Source organism: Solanum stenotomum, chromosome 8, assembly GCF_019186545.1.
Source record: "Solanum stenotomum isolate F172 chromosome 8, ASM1918654v1, whole genome shotgun sequence".
In the NCBI taxonomy this organism is placed as follows: domain Eukaryota; kingdom Viridiplantae; phylum Streptophyta; class Magnoliopsida; order Solanales; family Solanaceae; genus Solanum; species Solanum stenotomum.
In genome coordinates, this window is record NC_064289.1 from 5,003,955 (window position 1) to 5,025,049 (window position 21,095).

The following is a 21,095-nucleotide window of genomic DNA, read 5'->3' on the forward strand; positions in this document are numbered from 1 at the left end:
TCCACTCATGTGATGTGTCCCTTCATCCAGTTGTAGTTTTTTTTTTTCTTTTTTTCTAAAAGAGTAAATTTAAAAATATATATTTTTGATAATAACAACCACTTTTTCACTTCTAACCTTTTTCTTTGTTGATCTTTTGTCCCATTTTTCTTCCAGTACTTCTTTTGCTCTACATTATAATACTTGTTATGATACTTGTAACAATAATGATTGAACAATTTGATAAAAAAATAAGAAAGCTTTAAAAGTATATTTTAGATTAAAAAATTAATATTAGTAAAGAAAATAGAATTTGAAACATATTAGAGATAATATACAAAATATTTTTTTTCTAAGAAGAAAATTGAGTCTACTAAATGAATAGTGTGTCCTTAAAGAAATCCCTCTATTTATAGACAACAAAACATAGTGTGAATAAATGTTTCTTGTCTTATCGAAAAGGTCACAATCCTTTAGAAAAATTACAATTTTTCATAAAAGTCACATTTCGTCATAAAAGTGCAACTTTTCGTAAAAGTTGCAACTTTTTGTAAAAGTCACAACTTTTCGTAAAAGTCAGAACTCTTCATAAAAGTCACGACTTTTCATTAAAGTCACGACCTTTCATAAAAGTTACAACTTTTCGTAAAAGTCACAACTCTTCATAAAACTCGCAACTTTTCATAAAAGTCACAGCTCTTCATAAAAGTTGCAACTTTTCGTAAAAATCACAATTCTTCATAAAAATCGCAATTTTTCATAAAAATCGCAACTCTTCATAAAAATCACAATTTTTCATTTTCCATTTTCCATTCACACATTTAAAAATTTAACAACTAGTCACGGGGATATTGAACTTTAATCATTAAATGTTAGTCGTTTTGCAAACTATTTTTTTAAAAAAAAAATATTGAAGAAAAAGTCACTCGTTACTTTTTTTTTCAAATCTGTATCACTCCTTCCATTTCATATTAATTGAATTTTTGAGGTGTTTTACACCCTTTAAGTAAAGTAGATTAAGACATAAATTAAACATAGTTTTTCATTTTTACACTTATTAATTATTGTCAAATTTATGATTAAAATAACTAAATATTAATTAATCACTAATTTAAATACTAACTAATGAAGGGTAAAATTAAAAGAATACTCTAAATGTAGTCTTGAAAATTGAACAATTAATTTGAAAAATAAAAAATATCTCAATAATTCAATTAATATGGAATGAAGAGAGTATTATTTTCGTTAATGTAGAATATTAATTAAATGAAAACTCTTACAACCAAGGTTTTCTTAAGCTACCAAATAATACTGTAGTATGGATTGGATGTTGTAGAAATTTGTGCATTATCATTAAGTTGCACGTGTGTGTAGGCAATAAATTAGGTTTAAGACAAAGAAAAATGAAAGCGTATTCATCTAATCAATAGTAGAATTTAGGTTGATCCTATCCCATAATTGGTTAAATCATAAATATAATTGTGATATATTGAAATCTCTTCATTTTTAATTAGAGATTTCGAATTTAAATCTTTAAAAATAAAAAAAAAATGCTTTCATTACTCTGTAAATGCAAATTATAATTTATTCGAGCGGGAAAAATCTCCATTTACAAAATAAGATAAAAACAAAGTAAAACATCCTTTTCCCAATGGCCACAACTTGAAGACTTCCAATTCATTGCATTCCCACTTGGAAAGAAAGTTCATCCATCATGACCCCTTGGCTTCTTGAAAGCAACTTCCACCAAATCTTTAAAAAGCACACAAATTTCATAATTACTCACTATTCCACACATAAAAGTTATTCACTTTTTTCATACTTATTCATGCATCAAGGAGAAATGCAACCTCAAAGCTAAAAGTCTTGATTTTTTATTTTAATTCACACACTATTTATTTTAAATAATATTAACTTGCTAAATTAAGTGATAATATAATAATAAATTATTTAACGAAATTAAAACCTTTTATCTTGCATTTAAAATTTGCTAATTTTCACATTTTTTAGTATCATAGGTAATCACTGGTGGAGGATAAGAGGTGTTGCTTGGATGACCATCTCTAACCGAGTTATAAGAAAGCAAAAAGATGGGAGTTCCCATATCTAAAAAAGAATATTCCAAAATGGTCAAAATTATTTTAAAATAAAAATAATCCTATTTAAATTAAAATGGAAGAAAGAAATATTTTATTTTGCATGAAGGGAGTAATAAATATATTCACATTTCATTATTAATGTTGTAGTTTTATAACGCCNCCCCCCCCCCCCCCCCCCCCTCTCTATCTATTTCTTACTTATCTTTCTTCTCTGCTTCCACATAGAAGTCTAAAAAATGGTCAAATTATTCTCCTAAGTAGAGAGGAAGAGTTTAATACACTTTTGCAAAAAATCATAAATTCAGGTACTCACATACTAATATTTGTATGTCTCTGTCTTCTTTACAAATATTTGTTTTTGTTCTTTCTTTTGTTAATTAGTGATCTTTAATGGTGTTTTTTTTTGTTGTAAAGATTTGTGCTTTTGCTTAAAGATTGGATTTTTATGTGTTTATGATTCTTGATTAGTTGAATTTACCTTCTTTTATTGTTTATAATTTATCATCTGATGTATATAATATATGAACATTAGCATAGTTGGGTGAGTTACAAGATTCTTTTTACTTTCCTTCAAAAAAAAACTCTTTTTTTTTTGGGTATTCAGATTTTCATTAATATTGATGGTTTAGATCTGGGAAAATATGTTAATTTTTTTTGGATTTTCGCGGGAAATAATTTGTACCTATTTTATATTTTTGGGAGATTATCTTGGTTTTTTCTTACATGTGCAAAAATCTATGTTTTTTTTTTTTTTTTTATGACTAATGTAAAAAAGGCCACCTATTTCTCTCCTTTTAGCTTTTAGTTGAACTGCCTGTGTGTTGAGATATTCATATGTCAACAGTGTTTTGTGTTATTCATTTGTGGTACTTTGTGAAGAGATTTTCTTATTTTCCCTTTTAAATGTATTTGCAGGATCAAGTATCGCGTAATTTAGTTGATTTCGATTGATGAGTATTGAGAAAGGACAGGATAATCTGTGAAAAATTGGGTGTTAGCTGGTAATTCTGTTTAGGTTTCTTGAAGTTTGGTGTTTGATTATTGTTTGGAGGAGTGTTGTTCTTGTCAAGATGATGATGTTTGAGGAAATGGGGTTCTGTGGGGATCTTGATTTCTTTCCTGCTCCGCTTAAGGAAGTGGAGGTGGCTGCTCCACAGACTGAGGCAGAGCAGGTGGTGGATGATGATTATAGTGATGAGGATATTGATGTGGATGAGCTAGAGAAGAGAGTGTGGAGGGACAAGATGAAGCTGAAAAGGCTGAAAGAAATGAATCAGGGGATGGAAGATGTTGATTCTGTGAAACGACGCCAGTCACAGGAGCAGGCAAGGAGGAAGAAGATGTCGAGGGCACAGGATGGGATCTTGAAGTACATGTTGAAAATGATGGAAGTATGTAAAGCTCAGGGTTTTGTTTATGGGATCATTCCGGAAAAAGGCAAGCCGGTTGGTGGGGCATCTGATAATCTTAGGGAGTGGTGGAAGGATAAAGTGAGATTTGATCGCAATGGCCCTGCTTCTATAGCCAAATACCAAGCTGAGCATGCCATCCCAGGCAAGAATGAGGTATCAAATCCAGTTGGTCCTACACCTCACACCTTGCAGGAGCTGCAAGATACCACCCTTGGTTCGTTATTGTCAGCTTTGATGCAGCACTGTGATCCTCCTCAGAGAAGATTTCCATTGGAGAAAGGCGTTTCACCCCCATGGTGGCCTACAGGACAGGAGGATTGGTGGCCTCAATTGGGTTTGCAGAAGGACCAAGGTCCTCCACCTTATAAAAAGCCTCATGATCTGAAGAAGGCGTGGAAGGTTGGTGTCCTAACAGCGGTGATCAAGCACATTTCCCCTGATATTGCTAAAATCCGGAAGCTTGTGAGGCAGTCAAAGTGCTTGCAGGATAAGATGACAGCAAAAGAAAGTGCGACTTGGCTTGCAATCATCAATCAGGAGGAAGCTTTGGCTCGAGAACTATACCCTGATCGTTGTCCACCTTTGTCGTCAGCTGGTGGTAGTGGAACTTTCACTGTGAATGACAGCAGTGAGTATGATGTTGATGGTGCTCAAGATGAGTGTAACTTTGATGTTCAAGAGCAAAAACCACACCATCTCAATTTGTTGAATGTCACTGTTGAGAGATTCAACGAGAGGCTGCCTCTGCAACAACAGTCTCATCCAATCAAGGATGAAATGATTACCAACTTAGATTTCACCCGGAAGAGGAAGCAATCCAATGAACAGCCTGTTACCATGGCTCAGATTTATACGTGTGAGATTCTTCAATGTCCTTACAGTGAACTTCGCCACGGGTTTCAGGACAGATCTGCGAGAGACAATCATCAACTGGCTTGCCCTTTCAGAAATACTTCTCAATTTGGAGTTTCAAAGTTTCCCATGAACGAAGTCAAGCCAGTTGTCTTCCCTCAACAATATGTCCCGTCAAGTTCAGTTGCTCTGTCTGTTAATCCAAGTCCACCTCCCTTTGATCTATTTGGAGTAGGAGTTCCTGAAGATGGGCAAAGGATGATTGATGACCTTATGTCATTCTATGACTGTAATATACAAGGAAACAAAAGCCAAAATACGGGGAATGTTGCAGTGACCAAAGAGCAGCAGCTTCATCAACAACCTCGTGTTGACCAGGTCAATTACCTACACAGTCGAGGGATGATGGAGGGGAATATCTTCAAAGATATTAATGTTTCCGCAAGTCAGTCTATGCACCCACAAAGCAATCCTGTTGATCAATGCAAGATCCTAAATTCAAGTGACAATTTGCATTTCATGTTTGGGCCTCCGTTCAACTTACAGTCCACCAATTACCCTGGAAGTCTGCCTGGCATTGGATGTGATGCTACACCGAAGCAAGATATTCCAATTTGGTACTAGCCAGGATATTGGTGAAAAATATATAGTCAGTCGGGACTTCATAGATATAGCTTGTTCCCCAAGATTGGCACATCCCATTATAATTGGTCTTCGTTATCAGGTGTATTTTTAATCGCTTACAACTCTCTTAGTCAAGATATTTCTGTTTACCATATGTTGTAGAGTGTTGAAAGCTAGGCGGCATGGTGTAACAAAGGAGAAGGAAGAGATAACCCTCAAGTATTTGCCAATGCTGCTTATAGAATGTATAGATATCTGATAAATAAGTTAAGACTTTCTTGTCATATGTGTTACAATTTTGGTTTAATCCAAACTTCAGTTATTTTGATCTCGCTGTTTAAGTTTTTTGATCATCTGCATGTTAATGTTGATCAAAAGCTTGTCGCTTCTTTCAGCATGGGCAGTATCAGTCTTTTGCCATACAGTTCTCAAGGTTGTTTCATGTTTGAGATTTCTGCTCTTTTGTAGCTGTGTAGTAAGAAGTTTTCTTCTATGATCTTTACCTAATGTAACATTATTGCTTTTATGAAATGAACTGTTTCATTTCCTATGCAACAACATGACTTTTTATTGAGTTTCCTTTGGTCAAGTTTCTCCAGGATTGTGGACATGCTTGTCTTAAGTACATATCTATGGACTATGGGGCTAAGTTATCCTGCTCATAATTGAATAATCTCGAATTAACGTATACCCGACTCCCAAGTGTGTTGCTTAATAGTCAATGAAAGTGTTAATAGAAACTAAAAATACTGTTAGATGACTCTTTACTATTTGCTGAAGCCTTGGTAGGTAGAGTTACTTGATGCTATGCTAGTGGGAGATAACAGGTGTCCAGCAGAATAGTCGAGGTGCGTGTAAGTTGGCCTGTTTACCATCAAATAAAATGGAACAAGTAAAGTGAGGAAATGAAAAGTAATATGACAGGGATCATGTGAATAGCAGATCACAATTATTTTTATTGCTTCATTTCTAACTTAAAGAAGCAACACATAGTATTGGCTGACTCCTTCACATTCAATTTTCTTGTGATTGATTCTACTTTACTGAACTATATTTTCCTTTAATAAGTCATTAATTTTGCTTAAGATATCCATCAACAATAATTGACCATTAAATCTTTGCTTAATGCTATCCCAAACATTTAAACAAAATATTTAATTAAGATGGTTACAAGTCTTTAGGAGGCACCACCAAAGAATGTGGTCCAATGGTGGGGTTGCTACTCCTTTAACCAGAGATTATGCAGCGAGAATCTGAATGTTGTCAGACTCCAATATGGATACCAGACATCGAGTGGAACCGAGAAAAAGTCTTTAGGAGGCACAAACCTATAATATGAATGTTGCCAGACTCCAATACGGATACCAGACATCGAGTGGAACCGAGAAAAAGTCTTTAGGAGGCACAAACCTATAATATGAAGCAATCTTTGAGTACCTTTTACATGTACATGCATCTGGTCATTTTCTTTAACAGACTCAATACAGAAACTACATGAACAGAACAGATTAAAAAAACAAAACAAAAAATTAAAAAATGTAAGGGCAAAGGCAAATGCAATGTACATACAACTATGCATTAAGAACTGTCCCAAAAACACTAGACAACTTTTGTTGATAGGCTAACTGGCTTATACTATTTTCTTATTAAGAAAAAATAATATCTTAATTAGTTTGTTCTTTAGCAGTTTGATGAAATCAAAACAGTTGTAAACATAATGACCTGACATAGTTTTTATTTTTAAATCGTCTATGTGGCGAAAAATGAGTGGTTGACACCTTTTGCTTAAATTATTGAAAGAAAATTGTTTGTTCTGACATTTTAAGATTAAGTTGCTGCTCAGTTATCTAGTTTATTAGTAACTGTTGTTCTGAGAAAAATATTTTTCTATTGTACAAGAATCTTAAAGGGAAAAAAAGCCAAGTAGAAATTAGATTCTGACAGCCATAAATATATATCTACTCTTGTCTTGTATAAGATTAACCTAATATATTGTGTTATTGAATACTTTAACAAATAAAAATGTGCAAGCAAAGTTAAATTTGGATAAATTTGAGCAGTTTATTCGATTATTAACATATTCAGTGTAATCTCATAAAGTGAGGTCTGGAGTAGATGGTGTGTATGTAGCCTTATCCTTACTTTTTGAAAGTAGAAAAGTTGTTTCAGATAGACCTTCGACTCAAATAAAACATATCAAAAATCAAATATGCAAAGCTAATAGAGTAACGAAAAAGCCATCCTGAAAACAATTAAGAAGAGAACAAGTAGCAAAACAAATAATACGATAACTACAGCAAAAATCAACGAATAATACTAAAATCGAAGAATAAGATAGAATTTGAGCCATTTGTAATCCAAATTACTCATAACTTAATGCAGAGATGTGTGATGGATCGAAAGGTAGATGGAAAAAGTATTAGAGTTCGAGAAAGTTTAAATTTTAATTTATTTTATAAACTATTTATATTTATGTAATCATGGAGCTAGGATAATCTCTCCAAAACCACCAGATGCTCAAGAAAGTAAATATTTTTTCAAAAAAAGGGCCCAACCGGGTTCGAACCGGTGACCTCTTGATCTGCAGTCAAATGCTCTACCACTGAGCTATGGACCCAACTCTGTCCCATAAATGAGATAAATAATAATTAAAATAAATATTTCATCCTCACCCCCACTCTTTTTTTTTTTCTATTACTCCTTCCGTTATATATTAGTTATCTCAAATTACTTGTCAATTTATAAAATCCAGACATAATTAATTATATTTTTTCATTTTTATCTTACAATTAATTCATTTAAAAATATAAAAATGTTTTTAAAGTTCTAAAACCATTTTTCAAGAGATAAATTAGTAAAACAATCTCTCTCATTTACAATTTCTTAAGAAACGTGTAAAAAAAATAGACGACTAATATAGAACGGTGGAAATACGAAATTTCACTATTGTAAAGTCTTATAGGACAATAATTGGCCACTTGTAGTGAGTAGTGACACCTAAAAGTGTCCCCTCAATTTCCATTGATTGTTTACTTGTCACACTCTTATCTCCACTTTCTAACCTTTCCCATGTTATTTCACCCTTTTTTTACACGTTTTTCTATCTTTCTTTTTTATTATTATTTTGTGTATGTGTTTTCCACTATAATATTTCCTTCGTTTAAAAAAAATTGACATAACTTGATTTGACATGGAGTTTAAGAAAATAAAGAAGATTTTTAAATCTTGTAATTCTAAATTAAAGTTATGTTAGACGTACAAAATTGCTCTTTAATCTTGTAGTTTTAAACATGCCACATGAAAAACTGAAATTAAAATATTACAAAAGAATTATTTTTTTTTAAATAGACTAAAAAAAGTAAGTCATTCTTTTCTAAACGGAAGAATACTCATTACTCATTAGTAGTATCTTTTAGTTAGAAAAAAAAAAAGATATACCAAACAAGAAGTTAAGCAAAGATATAAAGAGATAAATAGTCAAAAGAATTTGGCCAAAATAGTCTTAGTGTTCAATTATACTGTTGGAAGAACTTATTTATGTCATATGTCTTCTCCCTCTAAGAAGAATTTTGTATTGATTTATTCCCTCCCGTCCTTTTTTAATTGTCGTATTGCGCTTTTCGACTTTCGTTTTTAGTTATTGAGTTGTATTTTTCGAAAGTTAATTTGATTAATTTTCAAAGCTAAATTAGATTACATTAATTCGAATATTTTAAACTAAAAATTTATATATTTAAAAGTTATACGAAGTACTATAAATTATAATTTTTGCATATCAATATAATGAAAAAATACATCGTAAAAATGTTAGTCAAAGTCCATATCCTTTGACTCTAAAAAAGAAACCATGACAACTAAAAAGGAACTAAGAATATAGTAGATATAAATTAAAATTCTCAAGAAATCGAAATATGTAATTATAATTAAATCTCATAATTGCGGTGTGTGAATATATAACCTTTTAAAATGAGGGATCAAATAACATATACCTAAATTTATCTCCAACTAGAAAAGAGATATTTTTCAAACCTCTAGTAAAAGAATTACCTAAAAAGGAGTTGCAAACATTATAGTTATCTTGAGAAATATCTCATATTTTATTACTAGTTATATTGCTTAAGAATTAGCCTAATTTGTAATAGTGGATCTTAAAATATCTAGTGGTGATTGTTTAATGGAGTAGTTAAAACTTTTAGAGATGCAATGTAATCAATGAAAATGATTTACCAATTTTGAGAGATATTTTTGAAACCTCATAATAAAAGATTATCTAAAAAAAGTAAAACAAATATTGTCGTTATCTTGAGAAATATCTGAAATTTTAATAATTACAATTTTAAAAGACCTAATTTAAATTATAAAATACTGAATCTCAATATATCGATCTAGATACGATTGTTTGATACTTAAAAAAAATTACAATTTAAATCATAATGTCACCAGACACCAATAAAAATGATCTCATATATCTGTTATCAATTAGATCTTCTTCTTTTATAAATCTTGTTAAAAAATCTCAAATTTACTACTAACATTTTAACACAAGTTATTAGAAACATTTTTAATTTTCCAAAACATGTTATACGAAACTATAACCCCAAAGACATAAGTCAATTTTTCTTAAATACTTAACTACTCCCTTCGTCCCATTTTATATGACATCACTTTCTATAAATAGTTGGTCCCTAATACTTATCATTTCATAAAATCAATGCATAAATTAGCATATTGTTCCTTGTTTACCCTTGTGAGTTATTAGCATTGAAAACATACATTTGACCTACTTAGAAAAGTTAAGTAAATGATTCATGTTCATTGGTTAAATTAATTAATCAAAATAAATTAATTCATATTCATTGATTGAAAACTTGAGTTCCAGAAAAATTAAATAAGGGTAGAAGAGTAAAGTTACACCATTTCTTAATGCAAGTGCGAAATAAAAACGTGACATATAAAATGGGACGGAGAGAGTAATTCACAAGCAATAAATTATTTCAAAAAGAAAATTACAAAAAATTACAAGCCATAAATGCTCTTCCACATATTTGGTCAAATGTAACTATCTTGTAAATACTTCCAACATTTCATTTTACTTGGCTTCTATATGAAAAACAAATATTTTAATTTATTTATCTATTTTAATAAATCAAGATATTTTTTTTATACTATCCTTAATATTTTCAACATAAAAAAAACATTAAAATAAACAAAAATACTATTTCAATAAAAAATATTATCAAAAATTTCAATCGAAATACATGAATAGTATTCAAGACATTAAAAGAACTCAAAAGGATAAGACCTAATTGCCAACTCACATATTCAATAAAACAAAACAAGAAAAACAAACAAATTAACACATTCCTTTCTCCATCATATCCCCACAAACTTTTAATTAATTCATTGTATTCTCCCTTGAAAAGAAAAACTCATTGACCCATAGAGCTTCCCTACAAAAATTTCCCACCAAAAATACATAGACAAAAACACACACAAATGTTATAGAATCACTCATTATTTTTCACATAGAAAAACACATCATGTCCTATAACTAATCTTTGTCTTTAATATATATTTACATAAATAACGAATGCTTTATTCTAAATCTCCTAAAAAGACATTAATATTGACGTTAAATCAAGCAATTTTATCATTAAAATTATCAAACAACAACAACATATCAGTAGAATTCCACAGATGTGATCGGGGAAGGATAGAGTGTATGTAGATCACACCCCTACTTGTGGAGGTAAGGAGACTATTTCAGAAGACCCTTGACTCGAATATAACATATCAAAACAATGAAAAGAAAAACAATGGTGGAGAAACAAAGAAACTAATAAAAAAAGTAGCAATCATAAAATAATGTGATAACCTAAATACAATAACAACATATATGATAGAATAAAACAAAAAACTATAAGAGTGAATAAAAAACTTCCTAATATGAAACATATTTTCACATATATTTATTTGGTACAACCATGAGTAAGTGTTTTTTTTTTCCTCCCAACATTTTGGTGATATCCCTTCACATATTGTGTGAGGGTGGGGGGTTAGGTGGATAATGGATTGATTGTCATTTTCCATTTATTACCCCACTTTTAAGGCACATTTACACTTCAAAACTATAAACCCCAACTCCCATCCGACATAATTGAATCACATTTAATTTGACATATTAATTACTACTACATGAGAAACATTAATTACAAAGTATACTCCCTCCATTCCATATTAATTGAATTTTTGAGGTGTTTCACATAGTTTAAAAAAAGTAGATTAAGACATAAATTTAACATAGTTTTCCATTTTTACTCTTATTAATTATTGTCAAATTTAATGAAGTCATCACATTGAAAATCAAAATGAAGGATAAAATTGAAAGAACACTCTAAAAATAGTCTTGAAAATTGAACAATTAAGTTAATTTGAAAAATGAAAAATGCCTCAAAAATTCAATTAATATGGAATGGAGGAAGTATTAAGTTAGGCGTATTTTTTATAAAATAAAATTCTTGATCATAATACCTTATCATATATATATGAAAGGTATTAAGCATAACAGACTTATTTATACGTTTAAAACATACGATTATTTTCAGTCCACACAAAATTATTTGTCCCTCTACCATGTAAACGTGGAAAATGAATTAGCAACTTTATTCACACACAACATTTACACTACAATTAATAGCTAACAATGACTTTAACTGTTGTTTTGTTAAAACTAGTACTCCTCGATCCATCATGTTTTACTTATCAAATTTTGACTTTGAACATCTATTAAAAAAATAATGATTAGTATAATGAGTTTACCATTTTACGTTAATTGATAGGATCCCTAATATATTTACTCACTACTTTTTTCAAAGAAATTAACTCAATGTTACTTAATAAATTGAGAGTGTAATAGGAAAAATAAAATTGTTCTTCCTTAGTTTGTCAAAAATGACAAGTAAAAGGAGAAATTAAATTTAAAATATTTGACAAGTAAATAAGAACAAAGAAAATAATAAAGAGATTGATTTTTTAAAAAATAAATAAACATACATGATAAAAGGATAAAATAAAAATTTACTCGCACCTAATTATATCAACTCAATAAATACATTATATATCTTAACAGCCACCGCTAATGAAACAAACTTATTCACACACACAAAATTTATGTTACAATTAATAATGCAAATATATAACACATATCTTCACATTCACTCTTGTTATTTAATTAAATTATAATTAATTATACACACTATCACAATAATATATGATGAATTAGTATATATTAATTATTCTAATAAATATCAAGTGTAATTATCTTTACTCAACACAAAACTACAAATCAATTAAAATACAAAACTGTGTGTTTTATTAATAGTCCAAAACACAAAGGAAACCAATTCCCTTCCCTTTGCCTCTGTTTTCTTTCTTATCTAGTACTCCCTCCGTTTAACAAAGAGTGACATAGTTTGATTCGACACGAAATTTAAGAAAATAAAGAAGACTTTTGAATCTTGCGATCTTAAATTAAAGTTATGTCAAATGTACAAAATTATCCTTTAATCTTGCAGCTTTAAACATGCCACGTGAAAAGTTGAAACTAAAATATTACCAAAAAAAGAAAGAGATCATTTTTTAAAAACAGACTAAAAGGAAAAGGCCGGTGACCATTCTTTTTAGACGGAGAAAGTATTTGATATTCGTATTTAAATTTATATAATATAAAATTTTATTTAACTTATATTCAAAACTCGAACTCGAGAACACCACGGCTGGTGCCTTCCCTTTACCATTGGCTCCATCCAAGAAGATGAAAATCCAAAATGGAATAAATAATGAGCAAAAGAAACCAAAGGGAAGAGTTTATTGGCTTGGCTTTTACCAAAGAGCCGGCACTTTTCATCTCCCAATACATTTTCCACCATCAAAAATAGTACAAACTCGTGTTAAATGGGCAGAAAATTTCGCTAGAAATTTAAAAAATTATAATTTTTATTTTATTTTAAAATAAATTAATTAATTTTATTTTTTTTAGTTAAAAAGTATTAAATAAAAGGGTAAAAATATTTTAAAAAGTAAAATAACATATGTAAAATATGATCAAATTTTCTGGCATTTTTTTTCTCTCCAATTGTAGTATTATTAGTACTATAATAACCATCTTCTTCTCCTCTTTCCTTCTTACAAGTCGAAAAGGGTCAATTATTATTCTCTAAGCTGAGTTCCAGTTGAAACACAGTTTTGCAACAACAACAAAAAAAAGTGATCTTTTTCAGGTATTTCTTCTTTCTGTGTACAATTAGTTCTTGATTATATTTGCTTTTTATGGTAAAGTTGAGATCTTTACTGGTTTTGGTATTAGTTTTTCATCTGGGGTTTCTTCTGTTGTTTTCTTCTTCAATATAGTTGTGTTTGATCTTTGGATTATTGAGTATTTGTGTAAATATTTGAGCTTTTGTTTCAAGATTGGATTTTTCATCTGTTTTTCTGTTGTTGATTTGGTTGAATATAGCTTTCTTTTTCCTCCTTTTGGGATCAGCTGATAAATCCAATATATGAAAACCAGTCAGCATGAATCTTCGATGTTTTAGATCTAGGAAAGTATGTCATTTCTTGGATTTTTTGGGAAATTAGTTTGTACAGTTTTTTCTGTTGAGTTTCTAAGAAAATGGGGATGCTTGAATTTTGTGGAGACAATCTTGTGCAAATTTATGCTTCTTTTGATGATTGGTGTCCTTGAACTTCATATGCTTTTGCTTGTTTAGTCTTTTGTGTGATTTCAGTGTAAGGAGATTTCTTATGTTACTTTTTAATGCATTTGCAGGCTCATGTAATCTGATCAACTTCAATTAGATTCTGATCTGAATATTGGATTTTGGGTATTAGCTGCTTAATCCTGCTTGGATCCTGTGGAAGTTGCAAGGAACTCCACTTTTTTCATCTTGTTAAGATGATGATGTTTGAGGAAATGGGGTTCTGTGGGGATCTTGATTTCTTTCCTGCTCCGCTGAAGGAAGTGGAAGTGGAAGTGGCTGCTCCACAGAGTCAGACTGAGCCGGATTCTGTGGTTGATGATGATTATAGTGATGAGGAGGAGATTGATGTGGATGAGCTGGAGAGGAGGATGTGGAGGGACAAGATGAAGTTGAAAAGGCTGAAAGAAATGAGTAAAAGTAAGGAAGGTGTCGATCCTGCAAAACAACGTCAGTCGCAGGAGCAGGCGAGGAGGAAGAAGATGTCAAGGGCACAGGATGGGATCTTGAAGTACATGTTGAAAATGATGGAAGTATGTAAAGCTCAGGGTTTTGTTTATGGGATCATTCCTGAAAAAGGCAAGCCGGTTAGTGGGGCATCTGATAATCTTAGGGAGTGGTGGAAGGATAAAGTGAGGTTTGATCGAAATGGTCCTGCAGCAATAGCCAAATACCAAGCTGATCATGCCATCTCTGGCATGAACGAAGGGTCTAATCCAGTTGGTCCAACCCCTCACACCTTGCAGGAGCTGCAAGATACCACCCTTGGTTCGTTATTATCAGCTTTGATGCAGCACTGTGATCCTCCTCAGAGAAGATTTCCATTGGAGAAAGGTGTTCCACCACCATGGTGGCCCACAGGACAGGAGGATTGGTGGCCTCAATTGGGTTTGCAGAAGGACCAAGGTTCTCTACCTTACAAGAAGCCTCATGATCTGAAGAAGGCGTGGAAGGTTGGTGTCCTCACTGCAGTGATCAAGCACATGTTCCCTGATATTGCTAAAATCCGCAAGCTGGTAAGGCAGTCAAAGTGCTTACAGGACAAGATGACAGCCAAGGAAAGTGCAACTTGGCTTGCCATCATCAGCCAGGAGGAAGCTTTGGCTCGAGAACTCTATCCTGATCGCTGTCCACCTTTGTCCTCAGCTGGTGTTAGTGGAAATTTCATGTTGAACGACAGCAGTGAGTATGATGTTGAAGGTGCTCAAGATGAGCCTAACTTTGATGTTCATGAGCAAAAACCAAACCATCTCAATCTGTTGAACATCAGTGCTGAGAGATTCAAGGAGACGATGCCTCTTCAGGAACAATCTCTTCCAAACAAGGATGAGCTGATCACCAACTTAGATTTCAGTCTGAAGAGGAAGCAAGCCAATGAACCGACCATGATGATGGATCAAAAGATCTACACATGTGATTTTCTTCAATGCCCTCACAATGAACTTCGCCATGGTTTTCAGGACAGATCTTCCAGAGACAATCATCAATTTGCTTGCATTTACCGAAGTTCTTCCCGGTTTGGAGTTTCAAACTTTCAGATTAATGAAGTCAAGCCAGTTGTCTTCCCTCAACAATATGTCCAGCCAAAGTCATCTGCTCTGCCTGTTAATCAAGGTCCACCTTCCTTTGATCTATCTGGTATAGGAGTTCCTGAAGATGGGCAAAGGATGATTAACGAGCTTATGACAATCTACGATAGTGATGTACAAGGAAGCAAAAGGCAAAATAGGGGGAATGTTATGTTGACCAAAGAGCAGCCTCATCAACAACCTCGTGTCCACCAGGACAATTACCTGCTCAGCCAAGGGATAATGGAGGGAAATATCTTCAAAAACACTAATATTTCCACAACTCAGTCTATGCTCCCACAAGTCGATCCATTTGATCAATCCAAGGCGTTAAATTCAGCTTTCAATGCAGGCTCCAACGACAGCTTCCATTTCATGTTTGGGTCTCCGTTCAACATACAGTCTACCAATTATAACGGAAATCTGCCTAGCATTGGATACGATACCACACCAAAGCAAGATGCTCCTATTTGGTACTAGCCAGGAGATTGTTGACATGTTGTATATCAAGTAGTCAGTTTTGGCTTCATAGATATAGCTATTTCTCATGGGGAAAAGATCCCAAGTACTTGTCTGCTTTTTCATTCGGGTGGATTTTTAATCGCCTATAGTCCCTCTTAGTTATGGTGCTTTCAGTTACCATGTGTTGTAAAGGTTGAAGAACTAGGCATGGTGTAACAAACAGCCTCAAATATTTGCCAATGCTTCTCATAGGACATGTTGATATAAATAAGTTACTGTTTCATCATGGCCAGTTTTATCAGTCTGTATAACCATAGTTAAGGTCTTACTCATTGTTTAGTACTTGTTCTCAAGATTGTTTGAGATATCTACTCTACCATTTGAAGTCTTGTAGCAATGTTGTTATTGTTGCCAAAGTTATGTAAATCTTATATGATGTTTTACTGCATTATCCTCTTTTTCAAGGCTTTTACAAGGGGCAAGTATTGATCTTATGAAATTATACCTTTGATTGATATCTACACTAATTTTGCGGATGAGTTGATCTTTAATTTATGCTATGACAAAGTACAAAATATGGGTAAAAGTGCACATGACCCTATCAAGATCGGATAACTATGTGTCTCTGTCTAGATCGTCTAGTGTTTTGTCTTTTATTCGATCTTTTTTTTGGCACGGAGCTTAGATAAATTTATAAAATTTCAGTAAATTTTAAATTTGTAATTTCAAAAGTAAAATGAGTTTGGTAGCAAAAATATAAAGATTGAATATAATTTGCATACCCCCCTCCCACCCCCCCAAAAAAAACAAAGCATAATAAGTACTAAATAAAAAAGTACTAATATAAATAAAAGATTTAAAAACCTTCCCCTTTCCCCCACCGTCCAACCCCCATCCTATGAAATAAATAAAATATAAGGGACATAAAAGTAAAGAAAATGAACCAATAAGACAAAGACCATGTGAAGGAGTAGACGTGATAATTAGTATTCTTATTAGTACTTTTTAATAATAAAAAATTGGCGGTAGGGGACAAGAAAGACGAGAAAGAGATTACAAGGTGTGAAATCGAATCTTTACTAATAAGGTGAGGGTTTAGATTGTCAACTAACTAGTCTACTTTAAAATTGAGGATAAAATAAGAAAAAACGAAAGAAGATTTTTCAAGATAGTCGAATATTCATTGACAAAATAAAAATTTAAGTAAACTATCCATTGAACTAATAAAATTCTCTATTATTCTTATTAATTAATAATATTACTTTGCTTATAACTTAAGAAGAAAAAAATCAATTGGCTGTATTCTTTACATTCAATTTTCTTATAATCCACTCTATTTGTTCTTTGAATTCTTTTTTATTTTCCTTTTAAAGATTCGAAAGGATTTGAAACTTAAATAACAAAAAATAGCATTTGACATTTATGACTTATGAGTAAGTCATTAGGTTTGCTTAAGTGTTATTCCCATAAACAATAATTGTAGTTGACAATATTTGTTTAACTATTAAAGAATCAGAAAGATACTGAAAATGAAAGCTTAAATAAGAAATCATTTGACATTTTGACTTGGAAACCTAATTAAAAGCTCTTAACTTTATATTAATATAATCCTAATTCCTAAATAGTGTGGATCTCATTTTAAAAAAAGTCAAAGTAGATTTTTTTTTTTTCATTTTATATAATTTGGTAGTTGATACAAGAAAGTGACCTAAGAGCTAAAGGATAGCCTAAGAGATTCTTTTTATTTCGATCTTAGTTGTTTGAGATTTCTTTCTGATTCATAATTATATGTGGACTCATGCTCTTACATATATGGGTCGATAAACTTTGGATCTACTAATCTGTGAGATTAACGTCAATAACGTGAGGCACATAATAATTTTTTTTTTGCATGAGAGTTAATTAAATAGTAAAGTAAATTTCAGGAAAATAAATAATGACATGTAATATAAAATAACCTCAAAGTGACTACTGAAGTCATGCTCCCTCTTTGGTGAACAATTTTTCCCTTAGGTAAAAGATTAAAGAAAAAAAATATTATAGGTATCAAATTCTAGAAATGAATAATTTATTAAGGAAATATTTCTCAAATGTAAAAAATGCCTTGAGTAAAAAATATTTCGTATCATACCAAACACAGTGAAATACAGAAAAAACGAACGTGTCCTCGATCTCTATATAATATTGTCACAAGACTTATAAGAGATTTCGAATTCAAGTTCTAATAAGACTAAAGAGTGTCATAACAAAGAGCAATTCTCTCCCAATGGGTCGTATGCCGTGTAATTTGTGAAAATAGTTTTGTTTTAAAAAGTCATACAAATATAATGCAATTGAAAACTATTTTTTCCAAATAACATTAAACTCATGTATAATATTTGATCTTACAAGCAAAATATCAAATTGGCGTCTCAATGGTTACAGTACCTTATAAAAATCTAGATCGTAATCTCATAAATTATTAATTTATGTAAAAAAATATTCTTAAATCGTGATCTTAAATAGTCTATAAATTGTTAGTGAAGAGAAAAATATCATATGAGTACCAAACAAATGTTTCCAAAAATCATAACAGACAATTTTTTTTACGGAACAATCTAAATTATTCGAAACCCCAAAACGAATATCAATCGCAAATATACTTAGAACGTGAAGCATCAATTTTTGGCAAGGAACATGTAGCCATGTAGGGTTAACAGTAAATTGACTTGTCTTTATGCACCTATATACATACACATTGAACCTAGACATTTTTTTATTCAACAGATCCAACAACAAAATTACAAAAAAATAAATAAAAAATTATTAATTAAAAGTGTAGTATTCAAGACAAATTCAGTGTATATACAACTATATATTAAAAACTGTCTCAAAAATACTGGACAGTTTATATTGATCGGCTAAATGGTTTAATCATATTATTTTTCCATTAAGATGTAATTTCAATTAATTAATCACATAGCACTACGATGAAGTGGCGCAGAATAATTGTAATATAATAATATGATTATAAATTATTAATAGTTGATGTGGCGAATCGTGATTAGTTAACACCTTATGCTAAGAATATTTAATAAAAATATTTATGTTTCGGTTATCTGGTTTATAGTTACTGTCTTGAAAACCTCATCTTTCTGTTGTACAGAATCCTATGAAGAAATAAAATTGAAAAAAAAGAAGTGGAAAATGGAAAAAATAGAAATAATAATTGATTTTGATTTATTTGAAATAAGATATTCATCATTTCTTAGATGACATTATATATACGAAAAATGGTCAAAACTATCCTTAAACTATCCGAAATAGCTTAAATATACCCTTAAACTATATTTCGGTTAAAAAATACTCTTCCCGTCAAATTATTGGGCCACACCTACCCTTCGAGTCAACGAAAGGACGCCACATGAATGCCACATGTGCACGTCAAACAAACCTCACCTCCACATAGACGACTAAGGAAATGGTCAAAACTACCCTTTAACTATTCGAAATAGCTTAAATATACCCTCAAACTATATTTCGGCTAAAAAATGCCCTTCTTGTCTAACTATTAGACCACACTTGCCCTTCTGTTCAGCGAAAGCACTATGTGTGTGATAAAATGCCACATGGACTCCACATGTGCACGCCAAACACACCCCACTAGAGGTGTGAGATCTTGATATGTAATCACCTTTGATAGGAAGCTTTTTATCTTCAAAGTGTAACTTTTCGATATGAAATTCGAATAAATTGAACCATTTATACTTATTTCTCAAATCATATTTTAAATTCTAAGATTATATATCAATTAATATGAATATTATTGCATATAAATTTTACGATTCAGTTTACAAAAAGCTAAAAATAATTTCTCGAAGTTTTAACGCTTAAAAAGATCGATGAATATTTGTCGATTCCTTCACAAACTCAGATTTCACCAAATAAATGGCGTAGATACATAATCTCATCATGAAAAAAGAAATGTTTAATTAGTCGAATAAGAGTTTGCTCCATGTCTTTCTCATAGACTGGGGCGGACACAGTATTAGATTTATCTAATTTTAGTACTTTTGATATGATTGTAAATTTATGGGTAAAATTATATAAAAAATAACAACTATTATTAAATATAAATTCATAATTTTAAAAATACAATTGATTAAATATTCTGAAAAATAGTAAAGAAAATCTATTTCTCGGTTAAAATTATTTTCAAGTAACAAGGTGAATTTATTGATATAAAAATAAGCTACATAAGTGACTTTAGTTACTTTCACTAAGTTTGGTTGAAATTTAATTTGCTCCTATTATTCAGTCACGATTTATATTTTGGTTATAGCGTCCAAGTTTATTTTGGAATCAATTTTGCATGTTATGTTATGTTATATTATATGTTTTTTAAAAGGGAAAAGATACGTCATTCGTTAAAAGTTTGGCACATTTATGCCATTGATGTTAAAAAGAAAAGGCCCATCCATAACCATTTTTTTAACTCTAGTTTTGCAAAACCATTTTTATAAACCCCAAACAAGTTTAACACTTCTCTAATGAAGTTTTTGGATCAAATATACTCTTTTTGTTTCTTCTTCTTTAAGAACACTAAGAACACATGAAGAAATGAATAACTCTCAAATTTTCAACATCTTCAATTCTTCACGAAATCATCTCAAATTTCGGCTACATCATTAATTTCTTTTTAAAAATACAAAAATTCTAAAATTATTTGTAGAGTTTAAAAAATTCACTCGTATTTAAAAAAATATTCCATAAAAACGAAAATCAGTCCTAAAATTTTAAAATTTTTCTTTGATTCGTATTTTTGTAGTTGTTTTCGACATTAGATTTTTGTTCCCTAGTGTTTTTTTGACTCTATGTTCAAAATTTCAAATAATTTGAAGTTGTGGAGAAATTCGTCCATTAAAGAATGTTGACGTTTTGAAATTTTGAAGAAATTTCAAGTGGGTCTTGTTGAGTTAGGTTGAATTCGAGCTTAAAAAATATTGAGTTTTGGTATCAAGCTCAGAGGGAAACTACTCTTGAAATTTGAGGTAATTTCGTGAAAAATGGAAGAAGTTTAAAATTTGTGAATTGTTAATGTTCTTTATGTGTTGTTGGTGCTCTTTAAGGAAGATTTTGATCCAAAAACTCTAATTGAAAAGTGTTAAAAGTTGTTTGGGATGTAAAAAAATGGTTTTGCATGAGTTAAAAAAATGGCATGGATGGGCCTTTTCTTTAACAGCAATTGCATAGATGAACCAAACTTTTAACGGGTGACATAAATGAGCTTATTTTAAGAGTTTGATAACATATTTGAGCCTTTCCCTTTTTGAAATAATATTGTGTTATAACATTTTAAAAAAA

General features: G+C 31.0%; 1 protein-coding gene, 1 long non-coding RNA gene and 1 other non-coding gene across 4 annotated transcripts; 1 reads left to right on the plus strand and 2 right to left on the minus strand.

The window, feature by feature from the left end:
- The first annotated feature begins 2,252 nt into the window (after positions 1 to 2,252).
- On the plus strand, positions 2,253 to 16,063 carry LOC125874749 (protein ETHYLENE INSENSITIVE 3-like). Of its 2 annotated transcripts, none has more exons than XM_049555768.1 (2): positions 2,253 to 2,383; positions 2,994 to 5,258. In XM_049555768.1, exon 2 carries the CDS (start codon positions 3,149 to 3,151, stop codon positions 4,964 to 4,966), a length of 1,818 nt encoding a protein of 605 aa, XP_049411725.1. In that variant the 5' UTR covers positions 2,253 to 2,383; positions 2,994 to 3,148; the 3' UTR covers positions 4,967 to 5,258. The 2 variants fall into 2 exon arrangements, with proteins under 2 accessions (XP_049411725.1, XP_049411724.1); XM_049555767.1 differs by lacking the exons at positions 2,253 to 2,383; positions 2,994 to 5,258 and adding exons at positions 13,094 to 13,245; positions 13,794 to 16,063.
- Positions 3,610 to 14,706, minus strand: LOC125874750 (uncharacterized). The gene is made up of 2 exons (XR_007447303.1): positions 14,462 to 14,706; positions 3,610 to 3,675 (listed from the first exon to the last, which is right to left on the minus strand). It is a non-coding gene; the product is annotated as an uncharacterized LOC125874750 (long non-coding RNA).
- On the minus strand, positions 7,512 to 7,583 carry TRNAC-GCA (transfer RNA cysteine (anticodon GCA)). Its single transcript has one exon. It is a non-coding gene; the product is annotated as a tRNA-Cys (tRNA).
- Positions 16,064 to 21,095: the final 5,032 nt, after the last annotated feature.

Excerpts from the sequence above, each read along its gene's own strand:
- LOC125874749 (XM_049555767.1), top strand. The coding sequence starts at position 13,920 with ATGATGATGTTTGAGGAAATGGGGTTCTGTGGGGATCTTGATTTCTTT.